This window comes from Orcinus orca, chromosome 2 (assembly GCF_937001465.1).
Source record: "Orcinus orca chromosome 2, mOrcOrc1.1, whole genome shotgun sequence".
Taxonomy (NCBI): domain Eukaryota; kingdom Metazoa; phylum Chordata; class Mammalia; order Artiodactyla; family Delphinidae; genus Orcinus; species Orcinus orca.
This window is the reverse complement of record NC_064560.1, coordinates 14,857,620-14,878,528: the sequence shown is the minus strand read 5'-3', so window position 1 is coordinate 14,878,528 and position 20,909 is coordinate 14,857,620. Positions and strand designations below refer to the sequence as shown.

The following is a 20,909-nucleotide window of genomic DNA, read 5'->3' as shown; positions in this document are numbered from 1 at the left end:
GTCGTGCTCTCGTGGTAGTTTGAATCACTTATATGGGGCATTTCTTCCAGGTTTCCTTTGGCCCGTCACTTTGATTTGCCTGGTTCTGAGTCCGTATTTGGTATATCTCAGGATTCTCCCATGTGTGCACGTGCATCTCTTAGCCAAGATGGATTCCAGCAAAGAGGCCTATGGATAAATTGACATTACGCCCCTTTTGACCTCCAAGGAGGTTTCTAGTTGGGAAGGTCTCCTTGACTTCCAGAATGAGAAATATGTGGTCTCTTGTCTTTTATCTGGGCAGGGCTCAGCCTCTCCAATTTTCCTGCTATTATTGAGTTTCTGTCCAAAGGGGACGAACTCCATTTGCTCAGCCTGGGGCCCATCTATCTCCTGCCTCAATTCTTTGGGGCTGGGTTAACGTGAATATGTAACTTTTTTCTGCAGTAGTTGTGACAGCTTAGGGTCTGGAATAGGAAAATGTAGGAGATGAGGATTTAAGATGAGGATGAGAGAACTTAATTTAAAGGAATTAGAGGTAGTGCAGTGCCGTGAGATGGCCAGGCCTTGGAGGTGGCTGTTTTGAGATAAGATAGAACGAGCAATATAGAAGAGATAAAAGTGGATATTTTCAAAACGACTGAGGAGGAATCCTGAAGAAGAGAATGTTGAAGTTATTAAAGTTGCTGGAGGGGATAAAGTAGAGGGGAAAAACAAAGCACAAAAAACCAGTGGCAAGCAGCCGGCAGTCTGCACTGAGAGTTTCATTCTGTCCTCTCTTCATGTTCAATCTTCTCATGAAACCATCTCTGATGACTCAAATCCAAAAGACCTCTTTCCTCCAAACTCATAAAATTTACTTTTAAATACTTTCAGCACATACTTGACCTTATACTGAGTAATCAAATCCCTTGTCTGCATTTTTAGCTTCAAGTGTATTCAAGCTTTTGTATGCAAATACCTTATTTTCCCTTAATATACTTTAAATGCCTTAAGCTTAGTGTTGTGTTTTACATATAGGTGCTTAAATAGAAATTTTATTGGCTGACTGAATGCAGTTATATCCACATGAATGCGCTAATAGTCACTATTAACCAGTCATTCTTATTTGGGGCAACAAAATGCCCAATAATGGGTTGAAGGCAAAAGAGGAAAAAAGTCTCTGTGTGCTGAGTCTCTCACGGGGCATAAACTGTAGAAGATCTGTGCAAGTCTGTACGAACACTCGTGAATCTCCTTGTGCATCACACTTTGCTAGACGTGGTAGATCAATGCGGAGCCCAGGGTAGGGCTTTGAGGGCAATCTGCCCCAGGTGCAGGTCATGAGGGGGCGCATTGTCTATAGAGAATGGTATAATTGCAATAGAACTGACTAAAAAAGGTGAGATTTTTATTATCACTGTGTACCTGAAATTCTAAATTGTGTTAAAAACTTTTGCTGATCTAAGGTCTGAAGAGTTGATTCAGTCACTATTGAGCTTTACTAACATAGCATATATGTAAACTTCAACTGAGCACGGTTTTCTTACTTTTCCTTTGATGAATATTGTCTTCTACATGAAACTTAATTCAGAGAACTCCCAGCTACACGCTCGGCGCCTCACAGCCGACTCAGCTGCATGCATTCATTTAGAGAATAAATGAATTCTTTTGAATCATGACTCCATCTGGAGTTCCTTGTACGTGTTCAGGATCAACGGGTCTCCAACCCACAGAGTACTACACGCATCTGTGTTAAAACAGTAGATTCAAAAGAAAGAACGATGGCACTATGGTTGTAAAGACAAAGAAAAAGAACTTGGGTTACTTCAATTCTATTATTGCAAAGTGCAAATCGTTCTCTGAATCTGGTCCTCACTCATTCGGCAATATTCCCTCGTCTGTCTTTTCCCCTTTTTTTCAGAAACACCTTGTCATTTGCATCTTCCCTTTTTGTACAGTAATATTTGTTTTGTTTTTTATTTGTAATGTCTTTTGCTGGTGTGATTATGTCTATGAAGTTCAAAACAGGAAGGTTTTCAGTGTCTGCTTCTTTTCTGGCCATTATTATTATTCATTTCCTTTTCTGATTATGACTGAAAATAATGTTGTCTTGCAGAGGAGGCAGACGTTACAAAAAGGATCTACTCCAGATGTCAGATATCTTCAGTACACCACTGCCACAGCTATTTCAGAGTTGAACAGATATGACTTTGACTCCAAGGACAGATACATATAGTACATGTATGCAACCACATAAACAACCACAACGTGTGCTAAAATGTGACAAGAGATGTAGCTAGAATATCAGGAAATGTCTCAGACAACGCAGGAGAATGAAAAGTAACTTCTCATCTGTAGGTAGGAATCCAGAAATCTTTCTCAGAAATAATGTGAAGTGGATAGTGTTTGTATAAGTAAAAATGATGAACTAAGTGGCATTCCAGTTTAGGGGAGAACCACAGGCCAAGGCTCGGAGTAGGAAGGCATGGGATGTAGACATGGAAAGTGGCTCTCAACCCTCACTGTGCATCTGACTGACCCAAAGAACTTTTTTAAAAAATTCACCTGCCTGGCCCCCAGCGAGAGATTCTAAATCAGTTGGCCAAGGTGGGCTTTGACTTCAATACTTTTGTTTTAATCTCCCCAAGTAATGTTATTTTTAGTCATGTCTGAAATCCACTGGGCTATTAAAAACAAATGGACATTAAGTGTTTGAGCTGTGTGATTGAAAGATCTTTCTCCCCATATTAAAGAATTTGTACGTAATTTAGGAGCCAATAGAAAATCACTTAATTTCATTTTATTTTTTAATTTTTATTTTATATTGAAGTATAGTTGATTAACCATGTTGTATTAGTTTCAGCTGTACAACAGAGTAATTCAGTTATATCTATACACGTATCTATTCTTTTTCAAATTCTTTTCCTATTTAGGTTATTACAGAATACCAAGCGGAGTTCCCTGTGCTATACAGTAGGTCCTTGTTGGTTATCTATTTTCAATATAGCAGTGTGTACATGTCAATCCCAAACTCCCGACCTGTCCCTCCCCCTTTAAGAATACTTTTGCGTTTGGAAAATTATGTGAGTAATATGATGATTTTGTTATTCCCAGTAAATAGCTGTTCTTCACATGCTTTGGGACAATTTTCATCTTGGGCATATATTAACTATGGTTGTATTAACTAATTCTTCAGGATTATCCACAGCACAGTTCTAGAATGAAGGCAACAGACCACTGGCAAGTCATAATTTTAGGTTGGAAAAGGGGCAACTGCAGGACAGTAAAACAACTTCTACATGAGGAAAAGCAACCAAAATAGGATGAGTAGAGAATGTGTAAAAAAAACACCCAGAAATAGAGTTACAGATGTAGAAAACAAACCTATGGTTACCAGGGTGTAAGGTAGGGGGAAGGGGTAAATTGGAAGATTGGGATTGACATATAAACACTAGTATGTATAAAATAGGTAACTTATAAGGACCTACTGTATAGCACAGGGAACTCTACTCAGTACTCTGTAATGACCGATATGGGAAAAGAATCCAAAAAAGAGTGGATATATGTATATGTATAAATGACTCACTTTGCTGTACACCTGAAACTAACACAACACTGTAAATCAACTACACTCCAATAAAAATTAAAAAAAAAAAAACAACACCCAGACTTTGCTTCACACAAGAATTATTGCTTAGAATTCTTGGCCACACCAAAAGATAGACAAATCCATTTGAGTTACTCTTTTTAAGAAAAAAGTGACCTACAATTCATGAAGCAAAGAGACACGGCCACAAACAGGAGTCATTTATTTTAATTAGATTGCAAGTTTGGCCAGGGCCCAGAGCCATTATATTGTGTTTTCCTATGGATAGGTTTGCCAAATCAAATACAGGACACTTAAATAAATTTTAATTTCAAATAAACAACGAGTAATTTTTTAGCATAAATATGTCCCAGGAAGTATAGTTTTAAAAAATTACTCATTGTTTATCTACCATTCAAATTTAACTGTTGTCCTGTAGATTTATTTGCTAAATCTGGCTAAATCTGGCAACCCAGATTTACAACTGAAAGTAACCTGTGTTGAAATAATATTCAACCCAAAATAAGGAGATTAGAGAATAATTTGTACTTAGAAGTATGAAAAAGAGAAAAGATTCCCTTCCTCTGGACAGTCAAAAGTGATCAAAGCTAAATATGGAAAGGTTGACCCAGTTGTATGAACACATCAGTTTCCACAAAGATCCACTGGAGACTCAAGGAAAGTTAAAGTTCAATATTTTTTCCTCCCCCCACTTTTAAAGAATGCTCCTGATTGCAGAGGCTGTAGAGAAGCATTTCCCTTGCAGTTCCAACTGACCAGTAGCAGCAGCATCACCTGGGACCTTGTTAGAAACACAGAGTCCCGGGCCTCTCCCCAGACCTGCTGAATCAGAATCTGCATTTTAACAAGATCCCTTGTGATTTGTATGCAAGTGTGAGAAATGCAGATTTCATTCTATAGTTTCCAAAAACATGCTCTAGAAGGTATAGGATCCATAGCTCCCCCCCTGCCCCCCCGAGGGCTCAGGGAGCGTGTGAGCAGGGTTTCCTCCATCACAATGAAGAGAGACCTATACTCTGAGTGATCCTGTTTGGGCTTCCAGGTAAAATTTCATTGGGACAAAGGGTCTATGGCTTAATTTTTTTTTTAATTAAAAAAGAAAAGAAAATCTTGAGAAAACAATCATCCAGTTCATTTCATTTTCCAAATGGGGAAGCTAAGTAACAAAACATGCGACTGTGCCTGAGTCTTGTGCTGGGAAGTGACGGGACCGAGATGCTGTCTGTGCCTCAGGATGCCAGCCTCTTTCCACTTCCTACTGTTTACTGAAGAAATACTAGAAATTTCAGAACAACTGCTTGTCAAACGCCATCAGGCACCACAGGTGTCTTCTAGCTGGGCCTTGAATTTCAAAATTAACCCCTTGTCTTTCACACTCACGCCTAGTAACTGCCTTTCAAGGGTTCATCCAACCCATAAAAAGCACTATCCGCTTTGCTCTCCGAGATTGGAGACAGGTCTCCAGCTGCAGTATTGTTTACACTACTAACGGAGGGTACCCTGCAGGTTTGCTTGTGGATATTTCAGCTAATTATCTTGCCACAGACCATTGAGACAGATCTGGATGGCTGTTCAATTAATAGTTCTGAAGGAGTAATTAGGGAGAATACCTGCTTTCACGGCCCACCCCAGTGCCAACATATCAGTGTGAACATTTACTTCTGAATTTGATTAATCGCATAAATAATTCTCAGAAATGAAATTAGAGATACCCACGCATTACACCCAGTCCTGTTTTAAGGCATGACACCCTGAATCTCTGTAATGAATTAACATTACAGTCTGGTTCGAATTTTTCCATTTTCAGCATAGATCCTGCTCTGTTAGCACGTGACCCTGTGCCCCCCCCCCATCAGTTTCTGTAACCATTTGAATTAGCCATTCTAAAAAGAACACAGATTTGGACATGTCTCAGCCTCAAGAAAAAAGTATTAAGTGCTGGGTTGTGACCAGTCCGTCATACTTCATGGCAGAGCCAGACATGATGCCCATTCTTTGTCCATTGGATAGATGTCTCATGTTATAGCACCAACCTTAAAGATTGTTCTATGAGAACTAAACATTCAGTCATTCTGTGGAAGTCACAGAACTGCCCCCTTTTTTCATTTATATAAGGAAATCTCTGAACAATTACAGATTGACCTAGGAAAACGACGTCAGTTAGGACTAATTTACATAGATTTCCTTTAAATTTAGGGACCCTAAAAGTTAGTGCAGGAAGGCAGGAGGGACAATGGTCAGGAGAACCACGACCCAGAGGAGTTTTTAAATAATTTTTCTCTCCGGTGTTCAAGTCCGTTATCTCAGGGAAGCAAGCATAAGGATCCTACAGTTTTAGAGGACAAATCCTCAGATATCATTTTACAGATAAGGAAACAAAGGCCCAGAGAGATCAAGTGATTTATTTAAGATCATATAATTTATCTGTGATATGTGAAAGCATTCTAGAAAGGAAGCAGAATTTTGGTAAATGTATGACTCTGGTATTTTTAGGGCTAGAATTGAGATATCAAGGAATTGTAAAAGAATGTAAAATCGGACCAAATGTTTAAAACCCCAGCTGCATGACATCTATTAGATTTCACTGTAAATTTTAACATATTATTATGGGAAATACCCTCTATTTTCATCTGGTCAAAAGCTCTAGGAGTCAATATAAAATTTTCAGTTTTGCACAAATAGGAGTCTTGAATAATTTTGTAGTTGGATTATACCTATTCTAGCTTGTTCATCTGTAGAATGCTTATTTGAGGGCTTTATTAAGTCTTACCTCAATGTATCCCTTTCCCCTGAAATGGTTTTTATCTCCCGTGTGGAAACCACGTTTCATACCTTTCTTTGGTCACATTTCCTTCAACATGGCTTCTAGCACCATGTTAGACATTTCAGGCGTTTTTAGTAAATAATTTGTGCATTCTCTTTGGCCCAATAATTTTATTCCCATCAGGTTAGCGGCAAAAGTATTCACTGTAACATTATTTATTTTATCAAAAAATCTGGAAAAAAAATCTCAAAATCAAATTGACTGTATAAATCATATTGAGTTATAAGTAGTTTGCTCTACAGACACTTACTTTGTAGAGGGATAGTTCATAAATTTTTTTGTGCTCTTAATTGGAAATAAAGGAGTCCATAAAACAGTATTTGCAATGATTTAATGTTTCTAGAAATGCATACAAGTGATGTACACTGATAGTTGAACCAAATTATGTGTGGGTGGTAGGATCTCTAGTGATTTTAAATCTTGTTGGGGTATTTTTTTTTCTACAATGAGTAGTGGTAAATCAAAAGAAATTTTCTTTAAGGATATGCAGTTAATTCAGAAAATAAGTTCTGTGCTGGGTTAACAGAGGAAGCTCCATTGTCCAATACTTTGGTACTTTCAATTTTGAGAACCTCTGTGATGAGTCCACAAAGAACATGATAAACATTATCAATAATCCTTCAGTCTTTTCACCTAAGAAAATTATTAACTTAGTCATTCTGACTTATTAACAGAATCCTGAAGTTGTTGGTAATGTTGTAGTTTAAGATTGAAATAAAAATAGAGCCATGTTCACAAATTTCAGATAGGTTATACACGAACTACTGAATTTTAAGAACTAATTTCTGCAGCGGGGAGAATTAACTTTGGACGTAGACAGATCTCATTTTAAATCTTGGACCTGCCATTTGCTAGCTTTTTAGGTTTGTGCGAAAGGTAAATGATTGAGTTGTACACATTAAATGAGATAGTGTATGTAAATTACCTACTAACTGCATGAAATACGGTTAAGAGCTTAATATAACTTTCACAATCATCAACATTCTCATTAATGGTGCTCCTTTTTATTTTTTTATTGGATAAATTTGAAGTTGTGTAAATTTAAGGCATACAGCATGTTACTTTGATACATTTATATATCATAATATGGTTGCTGTTGTAATGACATTTATTGCATTACATACTTACAGTACAATATTATTTAATACCCATTACAAGCATATACCCTTAAATTCCATCAATCTTATCTCCCCACCCCCCCATTGCCTGGTAACCACTGTTTTACTTTTTGTTACTCTTTTAGCTTTGACTTTTTTAGATTCCACACATAAGTGATATCATACAGTACTTGTCTTTCTCTGACTTGTCTCGCTTAGCATAATGTGCTCAAGGTCCATCCATGTTGTCACAGATGACAGGATGTCCTCCTTTCTCATGGCAGAATAATATCACACTGTGTATATCCCACTCTATATACCGCCTCTTCTTTATCCGTTTATCCACTGATGGACATTCAGGTTGTTTCCATATCTTGGCTATTGTGAATAATGCTGCAATAAACATGGGAGTGCATTTATCTCTTCAAACTCCTGTTTTCATTTCCTTTGGGTATATACCAGAAGTGGAATTGCTGGATCATCTATTTTTAACCTTTTGAGGGACTTCCCTCTTGTTTTCCCTAGTGGTTGGACTAATCTACACTCCCACCTAGTGCCTAAGGATTCCCTCCCGTTCCATCACATCCTCGCTAGCACCTGCTGTCTGTTGTCTTCTTGATGGTAATCCGCACTCCTTTTTCATGGTCACCTGTAGCACAGCGTCTTTATGTGCTGAGTTGTAAACTTGTGCTGCTTCACAGGGCTGTACTTGCCCGCCGGACCCACAGGCCAGGTGGGCCTTGGAAGGTGGGACTTCAGAACAGACTTAGTGGTACTGCTTCACTCAGAGAAAGACAGGGCAGCTGTGCCCTAAGAAGCCCAGTGGTGAAGTAACTGAAACCAGAGTGGGGGTTCTAAAGAGTGAGCCTGTTGGCATTTTCCCGCAAACAGGAGTGACCATAAATTACAGGGTCCATCTCCCTAGAAACGATTAGTATATTTCCATTGATGATGATTTTTAGTTCCAACAGACACGCTATTTTGCCCTTTAGCCCTCTCAGGTTTACCTTCTTCTCTTGGAAAGTAAAGATAATTCAGTTTCACTTGCATCATGGGACTTAATCAGCTAATAAATATAAAGCATTCTGACCACATAATGTTGTATAGACAGCACATAATATTATTAGTAGGCAGGATGCAATGACCGTGATTGGTATCTTTCCAGAAGGTAGAGCTAATAGTCATTCCTGCCTGATGTTACAGCCATTAATCATGACAGTGGAATGTAATTGGCAAATCTAGAAAGCTGCTAAATGCCTGTATATCTACACTGATATTTAACATTTTTCACATTGAAATGCTTTAGATAGAAATAAACTTCCTTTAATATTTATCGTTTTATTTACTCCAAAACTGCAAGCACTCTGATAAATGGAGTAATAGTTTCTAGTGTCACTGTGGCCGCGAAATGCCTTTTAGTGTCTTCTGCTCTTGGAACTTAATAATTCATTTTAGCACTTCTATTTGTAAATCACAGAAGGTTTATTTGATGGACCCAGTGCTGGGGAGAAGTGTCAATACAAATAACCTGTATTTTAGGACCAGTGTCTACATGTGCAACTATTTACATAGGTTTGAGATTGTGCCCTCTGATGTTGGATTCAGTTTTCAGGGCACGACATCTGTTAATTTTCAAACACAAAAGTCATCTATGGGAATTCTTAGCTTAATATTAATGTGATCGATCTATTAGTTTTTGTTTTGTTTTGGAGGGAGGTTCTTTTTGCTAGGAAGTCTAGCACCAAATTCGAAGCACACTTCTAAGAACTGTGTAGAATTTTATGGCCTTAAGTTTTTGAGTGAATTAATAAGTGAAATGAAGTGATATCATTATTAACTTCTAGAGAAGAGAAAGCGTCAGTGGCTATACATTAAGAAGATTTGTTTTTTATGACCGTTCACTTTTGCTTAGTTATATTTGGACACTTATGGAGTCTTTTAGACATAAATATGCATAAGGCATAAACCATGCCTTTGAGAAGCTCTCAGTCCTGTGGGGGGAGGTATGGCCAAGGGACTGTCACCTGGGAGGCTCTGGTACTGCCATAATGGAGAGTGCTTTGAGCATGTATAATGCCAACCATGGCAGTAATGAGATCATTCAATATGTTACTAAATTTAAATCAGAAGTTCATCTAAAATATTTGGCGAATATATTTTTCTTATGATATGACCATCGCCCTGGTGTTCACTATTTTACATTTCCTGTTTCAGAGACGCCCAAGCAGATGGCCTGCGATGAAGTTTCGAAGAGGTTCTGGCCATCCTGCCTATGCTGAGGTTGAACCAGTTGGAGAGAAAGAAGGTTTTATTGTATCAGAGCAGTGCTAAAATTTCTAGGACAGAACAGCACCAGTGCTGGCTTACAGGTGTTAAGACTAAAAATTTGCCTATACCTTTAAGACACACACACACACACACACACACACACACACACACACACACACACACACACACACACACACACACACACACACACACACACACACACACACACACACACACACACACAAGCCCTAAGCTGCTGTAGTCAGAAGGAGATGAGATTTCTGGACAAGCCCAGCCCAGGAAGGGTTAAAAAATAAAAACCCTAAAACTTATAGAGGATACCTATTACCACTGAACGTAGAATTCCCTAGTGGAATGACCTCTATAGTTCACTCAGCACATCTCCTGTGGACTTATCAGAAATATGACAAGATTACAATGCTGTTGGCTTAAGGTGCAGGGTTGCAAAGGGATCAAGACAAAAAATAATAAAGCTTTAGTTCACGAGGGATCTACACCTTGGTTCAAATATTCTTCTCTGATAACTGTGTTCCACAGCCTGAACCCATTCACTCAAAAGAGCAATGATGAATATTTCAGTTTGCTGAGAAAAGGAGCTGATGCAGGAGCAAAACCAAACACAAAATAAGAGGTTTTTCTGTCTTTTCACCAGACATGTGGCTAAAGGGTTTTGTTTTTCTGGTCTAGACCCACCTGTTCCAACAAGTTCATCACTTTACAGGATGAATCTTTTACCTGTCCTGGAGGTTCTGACTCCACCTCCGTCTTCCTTGTTCTGGTTGCCCACTCTATGAGCAGTGACAGAATCGCAGCCTTTTAGCTAAGTGTGAGAAAGGAGGGAGAGGCAAAGGAGGCTTCTGGTTCCCCTGCCTCAGAGTTAAACATCTGATTTGTTTTAAGAAATATTGCCTCCACCGCCCACTGTGAAGTCCTATGAAGCCACAGTTGCTCTTGGCTGAAGGAAACAGAAGGAAACAATACGAAGAGTTCCTTAATCGTTTTTGAGGCAAAAACGTTAAGGGATTCTAAACACATGGGGTTTTTGTTTCCGCTTTTTACGTTTTGCCGTTTCAGTCCGAAAGGCCCATTTCATTGTCAATTCCAATCTAAGAAGCCATTCAAGGCAGCACATCCCTGGCGATAAAAAGAAGGAAAGAACCCTGCTGAATCATACAGTAATTTTCTTTAAAGCACATAGTAGTTACATAAATATATATATAAATATATTTTGTTTATAACTAACACAAGGCAGGCTCTTGTGACTCAGTGCATTTTGTCATCAAGACAAAACAAATGCGAGATGCATTACTGCATACTTCCATAGAGTTGTAAAATAATCCTTAATATTAGAATATTTTTATGTCACTTAGCAGAAGTGGTTCAATTAGTTGCAGTGCCCATCATTTTCCTGCCTATTTGATCTGCTCTCCCATTCATATCAACCCCTTTCCCTCCCTGGTGAAATAAAGCAGATGCAAAAAGCTCCTTAGATGGATCTGTCATTTGCCTCATAATCACAGTCCAGATTTTGAAACCTCCCCATGAATGAAGACAGGAAATTCATCCCTGGAGGAGGAAAGTGGTTAATATATATACTGAGCTCCTAAAGGTTAAATTCAGGTACTGTGTGTACAATTTCATCAACATCTCGACCCATGAAACTTATGTCTTGTGCCAAGAAGCTATTGGTTTCTGTAGGGTACCGTGTCCAACATTTGCAGATTCAGGTATCAAGAAGCAGAGATGTCTCGTAAGCAGCACTTTACTACCAACTTAGCATCTATACACATGTCTACATCGAATGACATCAGTCCACTGACAGAGTATCATATTTTATCATCACAATTGTCTGATGTAAACTCATGCCATTTTCCATCAAGTATATTTTGCTTTACATTTTTAAGTACCTGATGAGGGTGATAATTTTTTCCTAACCTGCTTAGATAATAATTGCAAAAAAATTGACAAGCAAGGTGATTGAAGGTTGTGATGACAATCTCTCTGCTATAGCTACGTTCAGTTTATAGGAAATAACCCAACTTATTTCTTGTGGAGTAGGTTTGGTCAGTTAGCAATAACCAAATGACTTGCCAATGTAACTGGTGCAACGGGTACTCTACAAAGACATAAGGAACACATAGACGATTCCTTCTAGGATAAGATGATGCTTCTTTCACTGGCTTTTGTGTTAGGTGTGGCTTCCAATAGGAGATGATTGACAGTTATATAAGTCATGCATATATATATCCAACTCCTTTTGCAATTCTTTGAAGTAGTAATGTTATCTTTATTCCTTTCGAAGCTCGTCTTCCATTTTCGATTCAAAAACATCGACAATTCTGTAAAATAACATAAAACTCTAAATTGTTCAATGAACTAGAGCACCCAGTAATAGGGAAAACTTTTCAGAGGTAAAAAGGGCTGCTGAAGTGTGGAAAAACTTCCCAACCAAACCCAAAGTTAAAGGTGGTAAGAGGTTTCTGTTGTTTATGAATCTTTTAGTGGTAAGGAGGAAGGCTGGCTGAATCCCTTTTTTTCATGAAACTTTCATTCTACTCTATATCTCTGGTTTGTTCTTCGTGCCCATTTACTGCAAAGGAAGAGCAGACATACACGAAGTTTCTGGAAAGTCAGAATGGACTCTGATGCTTTGGACTTTACATATATTATGTATTAGAAAGGGTGCATCTGTACATTACTTAATATATTATGAACATAGTAGAGAGAGAATAAAAATAATTTTACAAATTATGAATAGCAAAGGAACACATACAACGTTCTGGAGAAATAGATAAATGGTGCTACAGAGGAAGTTAGTTATTTCATCTTAATTATTTGTAAAAACATTTAGTGAATAGGTAAAGATACTAAAAGTCAAGAAAAATATCTTAAGCCAACACTTGACCACAGTGTTGGTTTGTTTATGACAGGTTTGGACTTCAAGATATACTAACAACTAGAAAGCTAAAGATAAATAATAAAGTACAGTTTATCCCCCATTATTATTTTAGTTTGCGATACCTAGGGCAGTTGCTCATCTCTCTCACAGGGAGCTTCTAGAATGTGCTGTCCAATATTATACCCATTAGCCAAGTGTAGCGCTTTAAATTAATTAAAATTCAATAAAAATAAAAATTCAGTCACACTAGCCCTATTTCAAGCACCCAGTAGTTACGTGTGGTTCATGGCTACCATATTGGACAACACAGAACACTCCTGTCATTGCAGCAAAATTCTACTAACACTGCTGTAGAGGTCTTTCCTTTTAACACCCTCCCCTTGAAGAAAAGGAGGAGGAGAAGAAATAGATTTGATAGTTCCTGGGCCTATCTAAGCGTTTTTGCTCGCAGAGAGGCAGCGTAGAGTAATGAAAAGAATCCCAGCTGACGCAGCTTTGAGTCTCCACTATGTTATCTTGGGAAAATCACTTTAACCGCCATGAGTCTCAATTTGCAAGTTTGGAAAATAAAAATATTTTTGTCCTGTCTTCCTTGCAAGATTATTATTATGTAGATTGACTAAATGTATAGACTTTTAAAACTTTATGTCAACAGAAGCCATGTAAAGCACATCTGTTGGTCCAGTACCAGCACAGCTTTGTATTCCAAGGGAAAAAAGTCCATCAATCCTAAAAGCATTCAAAGACAGTCAAATCAATACAGTTCTTGAGAAAATGCCAAAGGAGAATCCGCTCAAACCACACAGAACTGCTTAAATTCTTTTTTTCCCGTATTAATATTTTCTCTTAATATTTCCTCTGCATGACATCAGCCTCAACTATCCCTCCTCTCCCACAACAAAGTCCCTGTGTGCACCCTTCCTCTGGCTCAGCTCTCTATCGTACAGAGCCACTGAGCCTCTCTAGTTTCTTCTGATTTCCCAGTTTTCTCTTCACAACAAAGGGAAGCTCAGGAGCTGACCAGCAGGCTTCTCTAGAAGAAAGTATCTCAAACAAATAATTTCAAATATGTGTTTTATCCCTATCACACAAATGTAAGGGGCTGTCACATTAAAATATAAAAATATGTGGAACTTAATTTTAAATGTAAAAATTTGCAAATGCACACTATATGAAAGGAATAAAATAAATTTAAATGTTGCTAATATGTAGATAATATATATTCTCAGATTAGTATGATTTATTAGTTTTGGCAAAAAATTCTCATGTTGTTTCCTCATTCTGAGGGAGTATAAATTTGGTAATGCCCTTAGTGTCTATAGCCCAGGGCAAAGAACAAGTTTTGCTGGAACCCATGCCTCGGTTGAAGACACGTCTATGATAAGAAATTAATATTTAAGTAAGACTAACTGAAAAATAGGTGCTATGGTTGAGGCTTCTTCCTCCTATGAAATGTTATTTTGCTTTGCATTTCTTCCAGCATTTTGTAGACATTTTATTATGATGTGTTTTATTAATTCCCAAAGATTGCTCTTGTTTTCACTTTCCCAGCCTCCAGCTTTTAGCATCAGCATCTATATGCCAGAATCACTGGAGGTCATCTCATCCGACCTCTTCATTTACAGATCAGAAAAATTGAGGCCCAGGAGATATAGTAATTTTCCCAGCGTCAGAACTGGGTCTTGAACTTAAGACTCCTGACTGGTTGTTTTTGTTCCAGTTCCCTTTGCCTACAGCCCTTCATCAGCATTTAAGGCCAGCCAAGCAGCGTAGACGGCACACTCTACCTAAAAGCAAATTTCACTTGCTATACTGACTCTCTGTTCTGTCTTTGATAGAGAACATTGGACCAATATTCCTCCATCACGTGTGTGTCTTAGGAATGGTACCATTTTATAACAGCCGGTAATTTCAAGTGCTGGCTATTTCAGAGTCTTCATTCGGTTTTGCATGTCCCTTTCTTTCACGCCTACCTGTGGCCACCTAATTTAGCAATACTACCTTGTGCCGTATAAAATTGTACTGCCTTTGTTTCATTTCTTCCCAGACGTACCTGAAAACTAATAATCTTCATAGCAGGTTTTCTTACTACATTATCATCATTCATTTGAACCTAAGAAGCTTTTTTGAGCAAATACTATGAGGTCTGTGGCATGATGTATTTGATACTCCTACTTCCTTGTGTTTGTAGAGCACTTTACATTTTACAGAGCACTTTGATTCATTTCTTTATTTGTTCGTTCATTCAACCAGCCAATTCACTTAAATATTTGTTGAGCACCTACGGGAACCAAGTTCCTGTGCTAGATCTCGTGATAAATACAAACAGTAAGAGCTCAGGCATGTCCACTGATAATTGTAATATGGTGAAATCCTCCAACACAACTCTGCAAATGGATGGGATCACTATTACTCTATCCAATTTCCAGTTCCAATTTCTATTCTACTTAGATAGGGAACTCTCAAGTATTGGCCTGAGGAACGTTTCTGAAATATGATACATCACTGCCCATCTCTGCTGTTTGCTGTGTTTCAAAGGATGTGTTAACTTCATTAATAAGAGGAACAGTTACTCATCCAAAATTGTCCCAGGCCCAGGAGGACTTTCTAGGGCACTTAAATCCTTCCTGATCAGGTGTTAGAACAGTTCACTGTCTTACTCTAATGTTTCTGTGTGGCTTTGTGAATTACCAGCATCATCGTTTCAAGGTCTTCCAGAAGCACCAGTAGATCAAAGAAACACTTGCACTTTAGGTGTGTGTGGTTGTTTGTCATTCATTAGACTGTCTCAGGTTTTCTCAACCTCAGCACTGTTGACACGTTGGGCCCCCTAATTCTCGATGGGGGATGGGCTGGTGGGAGTGGTCCCTTGCATCATAGGGCGTTTGGCAGCCTACGGGCTTCTGTTGACTACATGCCAGTAGCTCACATACACACACACACCCCAGCTGCGAAAACGAAAGATGTCTCCAGACATTGCCAAATGTCCTCTGGGGTGAGATTGGGAAAACTACTGAATTATCTAATGGATAAAATATATCAGGAGGAAAAAATAAACGTTTCTCTTTCTCTTGTCACGTAATCTTCATTATAGATAGGTTTTTTATTAATAATAAGACTTGACATCAGAAACTCTTTGTATTAGAAGAGACTATAAAAGTCACTAGTTTAACCACAACCCGACGTCATCTTTATCTATTTCTCCATCTCTCAGTTTTACAAATGTATTGAGAAATCAGAAGATTGGTTATCTCTGGAACTTAGGAATTTACTTTCTCATAGCGAGAGGTAAGGCTGTTTGGTGTTTTTACTTTACCCTGAAATAGCTGCTGCAATGACTTTTGCTTCAGTTGGGGACTTGGTGTCATACAACTTCAGTGTCTCAGAGACTTGGAGGAGTTTTCTTGTGGTTATTTCACATGTCTACAGACCGTGCTTCGTCACCCTGCTTTGCAAATGTGTATAGAAGTTGACGTTCGGTCCATCTAATTTTCAGAATATCTGCATGAGCTTTCTATTTCTTTTTTTTCTTGAGTTTTCTGTCTCTGATATTGATTTTTTATTACCCCTCTTTGGGAAAAAAATTTGACTGTCCCAAGTAATCAAAAGTTGGAAATGTCCAAATGTCTAAATATGTCAAGCCAAAGTTCCTGCTGATCTAATGTGCCTTATTTCAGCATTCCTGTAATTTCCTATAAATAACCCTGTGTTTGTACTTGTGTCTGTGCTGCACCAACTGGAAAACTTGGTGAAGTTATAAAACACAACCCCTTAAGAGTATCTTAGAAATAACAACAAACCCCTAACTGGAATACAGGTCTCCCTCTACTCCTTTGCTAAAAGACCAACACAGACTTCGGAAACATTCTTAATTATTTGCTACAAGTTGCTAATATGCACACACGACTAAAAGCCTTGATTAGGAAGTCCAAGGCTATAAAATATTGACAAGCACATCCAGCGTGACCTCTCCCAAGACCATCACAGAAATCAGAAAACTCCAACAGAGGAGATCCTCAAGTGTGTATATGAATTCCTTCTCTACCACCGTCATACCAGACACTACGGTAACACTTAAGGCTTTGATTAAGTTGACCTTCCAATTTCAACTTAAATTGCAACGTATCTGCCTAATTACTGTCTGACATACCTTTTAAACCATCCAGTTCCCACTGCTCTCACAATAATTATTGCAAAGCAGTAAGAGGATAATTGTTCAAGTAAAATCGCCTGAATTCTTGAATCGATTCTCCATAACAAAGTTATGGAACCCATCATCATTGGCTTTTCAGTGTTCACTCTTGTTAATTTCCAGATCACTATCCACACTGAAAGAGTCTATGTTACTTTAAATCCAGAATAAAAAGCTGGAAAAAATTAATGCAAATCATATGCTCGTGCTCATCTTTTTCTAATTTCTAAGATCTATTAACATTTGAGAATTACTTTAATAAAAAAAGCCTCTCCTAATGGACTAAAGAAAAAAATATATATTCATGTTGATTCCAGTAGAAAAACCTCAGTGACTTCTCTCATTACCACTGGAGTATTGATTTTTTTAAAAAAAAAAAATTCTGTCTCTTCCCTAGCATTACAAATATATATATATATATATATATTCATGACCAAAATATCACTTACTAATCATGCAGCTGTAAACCTTTTGTGCCTATCAAATAGATACATAGCATGAAACTAATTTTAGACGTTCGTTACGTGGGAAGAGGTATAGGAGTGGGTGGATGGGAATGATTCATGGGAAAAGTAAAGATCAAAATATGCTATCAAGCAGAATTTTCAACTTCTTCAGAGCAATGTGCAAATAAATATTCAATGAAGACCACCTCAAATTTAAGTCGGCCAGACATTGAGACACTGGGGCACAGATCCTGTAAGTTATGCTAAGAAACATGTGACGTCCAGAAGGTAAAGGTGTCCTCATTTAAGCTAAAACTCAGCCATCATCCACCTGTACCTCTTCTAGGGCACCAATCCGAAAATCATTAAGGCTTTTGCTCTAGGGAATTGGGTTACTTAGGTGCAAGTAATGACCAAAAAGAGGCTTCTTGCTTATCCCCGTCTGACTTACAAGGCATGACCACGTTCTTTGAATCCCTTATACCAGGGACCATGAGACAGCCAACCGCACACAGGAAATAAAATACAATAAAAAATATAAATAATTTTCCTGAGGAAAAGATAAGAAAGGGTCCTGTGTTCTGTAGACCCAGAGCTGGATCTCTGTGAAGTTTAACCATCTTGGGACCCAGACTCCATCCTATGGTCTAGACTTTGTGGTCATGCCTAAGCGACCATTTTAAAGCTAGTTTGAACAAAAATATACTCGAGTGTTATAGTTTTAGCAGGGAAATAAAAACTCATGTGAAGTGTCTTCCACCAGGCTACTCTGAAAATACCATCAAGTGAAATCAGAGCTTCCCTTGCTGAAAAATGTTAAAATCATTTTAGGGAAATGAATTAAGTTTCTTTAGACACAAACACTTTGTGTTTATTAGAACTAAATCTCAGGGCCCTAGCTGAGAAGGGGGAAGTCTTTTCATTGGTTGGTCAAAACAAATCTCTCATTTGCCTCATTTGAGGCATTTGGACAGTGCCTGGGAAGTACATTATTTTCAGGGGGAAAAAGAAACAGCCTTTTTTTTTTTTTTTTCGCATGCCAGCTGGGATCATGGGAACTTCCAGTGCCAGGAATTTACTACTGTTTCTGGTAATTCTGCCTGTAGTCATTTGAAACGTTGAAGGGTGAAAGGAGGAGAAGCCGGGCACCCAGAGGGCTGTCTGTGTTTCACGCCAGTTGGACCAGCGCAGAGAATATTTGTAAATGCATTTCGAAGTGGATATGATTGTAGCCTTTGTCAGAATCACAAAGCTCTCTGTGGAGCTGCTGAAAGAGAACACTGGGGGGAAAATCCGACCCTCTACACCCAGTCAGCCCCAAACAAAAGGAAAGACGGTGGGTGAGCCCATCACATTGCGAGTTCGTTTCTGTTTTCCACAGCCCTGGACTTCAAATCAAGGACATGTCTGCCAGGTGAAGGTTAATTTTGCTGAGGTTTTCCAAAACTTCATTTAATACTTGGAAAACTGAGCATTTTGAAGTTACTCCAGTCCTCCGGGCATCATTCCTATTTCCTTTGCCATGTCAATGAGACATCGGAGACCACATTTTTTCATGGTAAAATAATGTTCGCATACTTCATGATGACCTCATGCTTGACATACCTGAACCTGCAAATGTAAAAACGATTGTATCTGAATTTGCACTGATGGTGTCTGATAGCAGAAGACCTTTACTGGAATCCTCTGTTTAAGTTCAGTAATTCAGATGCTACATACTTCTGCAAGCTTCTTGATTATTTTCACTGTAAGATTAATTATCAAGTTTGAATGTATTTCCTTACAGTCTATTAATTTGCCATCTATCTTTTACCGGGGATAATTATGTTTGCAATAATTCATTAACGTTCTCCTCACACAGCTTCTTAAACCAAGTTTTTCTGCATTTCTTCTGCTTACAGTATGTGGGGAATCTTGTTTTGTTTTGGTTTTCTTCCTAGTAATAATTTTGTAAGAAAGCCAGTGTATCGACTGCCATGGTGACACAATTTATCTTTTAAGATCTGGAAGCTGGTGGTGACCAAGTGCTATGTGTGTTCTCTCTGTCGATTGCAATTTTCAGAATTAAATCATGTTTTCTTTCACTTTCGGTTGGAGTTAACACGTTTGGGATTTTTAGAAGGGAGAGAAGGGAGCAATTTGCGTAATACTGCTGTCATATTTGACTACATATTAAAAACAACAAATGATCATTTTGTTTTAATTTCTTAAACATGTTTATCCGTGTCTTTCAATGTATTTTTGTTTTCTTTCCAACATTAGCTTTTGAAACGTATTACCTATTGTGGAAGAAAATCTACCTGCAGTGTCCAGAGCCACAGGCTAATGACAGGGTAGAAAATCCTTTTGTTTCTAAATGCGCCCAAATGTGGGACCGATACCAACTAGAGTGAACAATAGAAAACGGAGCACCTGGAATGTCACCGCAACCAGGTGGAGACTTGGTCTCCACTCACAGCCCACAGAGCCCAAATGTTGTGTCGTTCTGGGCCAGACAGGTGGGCTCTGAGCTGCCAGTGAAAATCCTCGTGCCGGAATAAGTCAAGGGGCTGCAGTTCAGCTCCTGCCTCTGTCACTAGTCCTGGTTCGCGAACCTCCGTGACTTTCCAAATGAGTTGCTGAAGGGTCTCTCTTATTCCATCCCCTTTTCCCAAACTGGAAAGGCTTGTACGTCTTTCTCAGCTAATTTAAGTAGAATGTCTGAACTGAGATGCTTTGAAGTCCAAATATTCTTTCCCTGTTTCTTGATCCACCACTCTCAGGCTATCCTTTTAACAGCTCCGAGTACCCACAGGCCTGAACCCCGGAACCAGGAAACAAGTGCCAGAGGGTGCCGGGAATCCCAGCCAGTGGCGCTGGTTGGGCAATTGCTCTGTGCAATTCAAGAGTGATTTTGTAAAATCTTACCTCTGTATGGATCTTTTGGACTGTGCTGATTAAACTCTGATATCGCGGAGTAAATTCAGAACTGCGATTTTAAATGGTGCAAATTGTTTTATGATGCCCAAAGGGAAAAGTTATTAATGCAAATCATGCAACTTTCCCTAACAGTACAAAAACATTAAGGCCAGTGCTTTTAATGTGTACCATTTCTTTAATAATGCAGTGGAAATGTTAAGGAAAAAAACCTCATGGCAATCATAAAACTTTTAAATTAGCTGTAGATCTATCTCCTATAAATTCAGGTCTTCTCCTCACAGGTCCTCTATTCCAAACCACTATTTTCAGAATCAGAGCCTTCTGACATGGAGTTAGGAATATTTTCCCCCTCAGTTTATTTTAACTAACATTCATTGAATGTCTATCCTGTGCTATGCAGTGTGCTTGACTCCAGGGCTCCACAAACAAAAAAGATAAAGTCCTTGTTTTCAATTAGCCTATAGTATAGTAGGGGAGACAAACGTTTAAACAAATAATGGCAGGTCAAGGTAGATAGGCCCAAGGATAGAAATACACAGTACAGTGAAGTTACAGAGGAGGAGCGAGTCAGTTCTGTATGGAACTTGGATCTTGGCAGGTGAGTAGGCTTTCAGCAGGGGACAACACAGGCAGCCCAAGGTTTGGGTGCTGTGAGCAAACGGACCGGCCGGGGTA

General features: G+C 38.6%; 1 protein-coding gene across 1 annotated transcript in view; it reads left to right on the top strand.

The window, feature by feature from the left end:
- Window positions 1-19,527, top strand: part of PLXDC2 (plexin domain containing 2) — a 414,157-nt gene extending 394,630 nt beyond the window's left edge. The window contains exon 14 of the mRNA XM_004285697.4: window positions 9,704-19,527. Coding sequence (XP_004285745.1) covers window positions 9,704-9,820 — 117 coding nt within the window. The 3' untranslated portion in view covers window positions 9,821-19,527. The remainder of the gene's footprint in view (window positions 1-9,703) is intronic.
- Window positions 19,528-20,909: the final 1,382 nt, after the last annotated feature.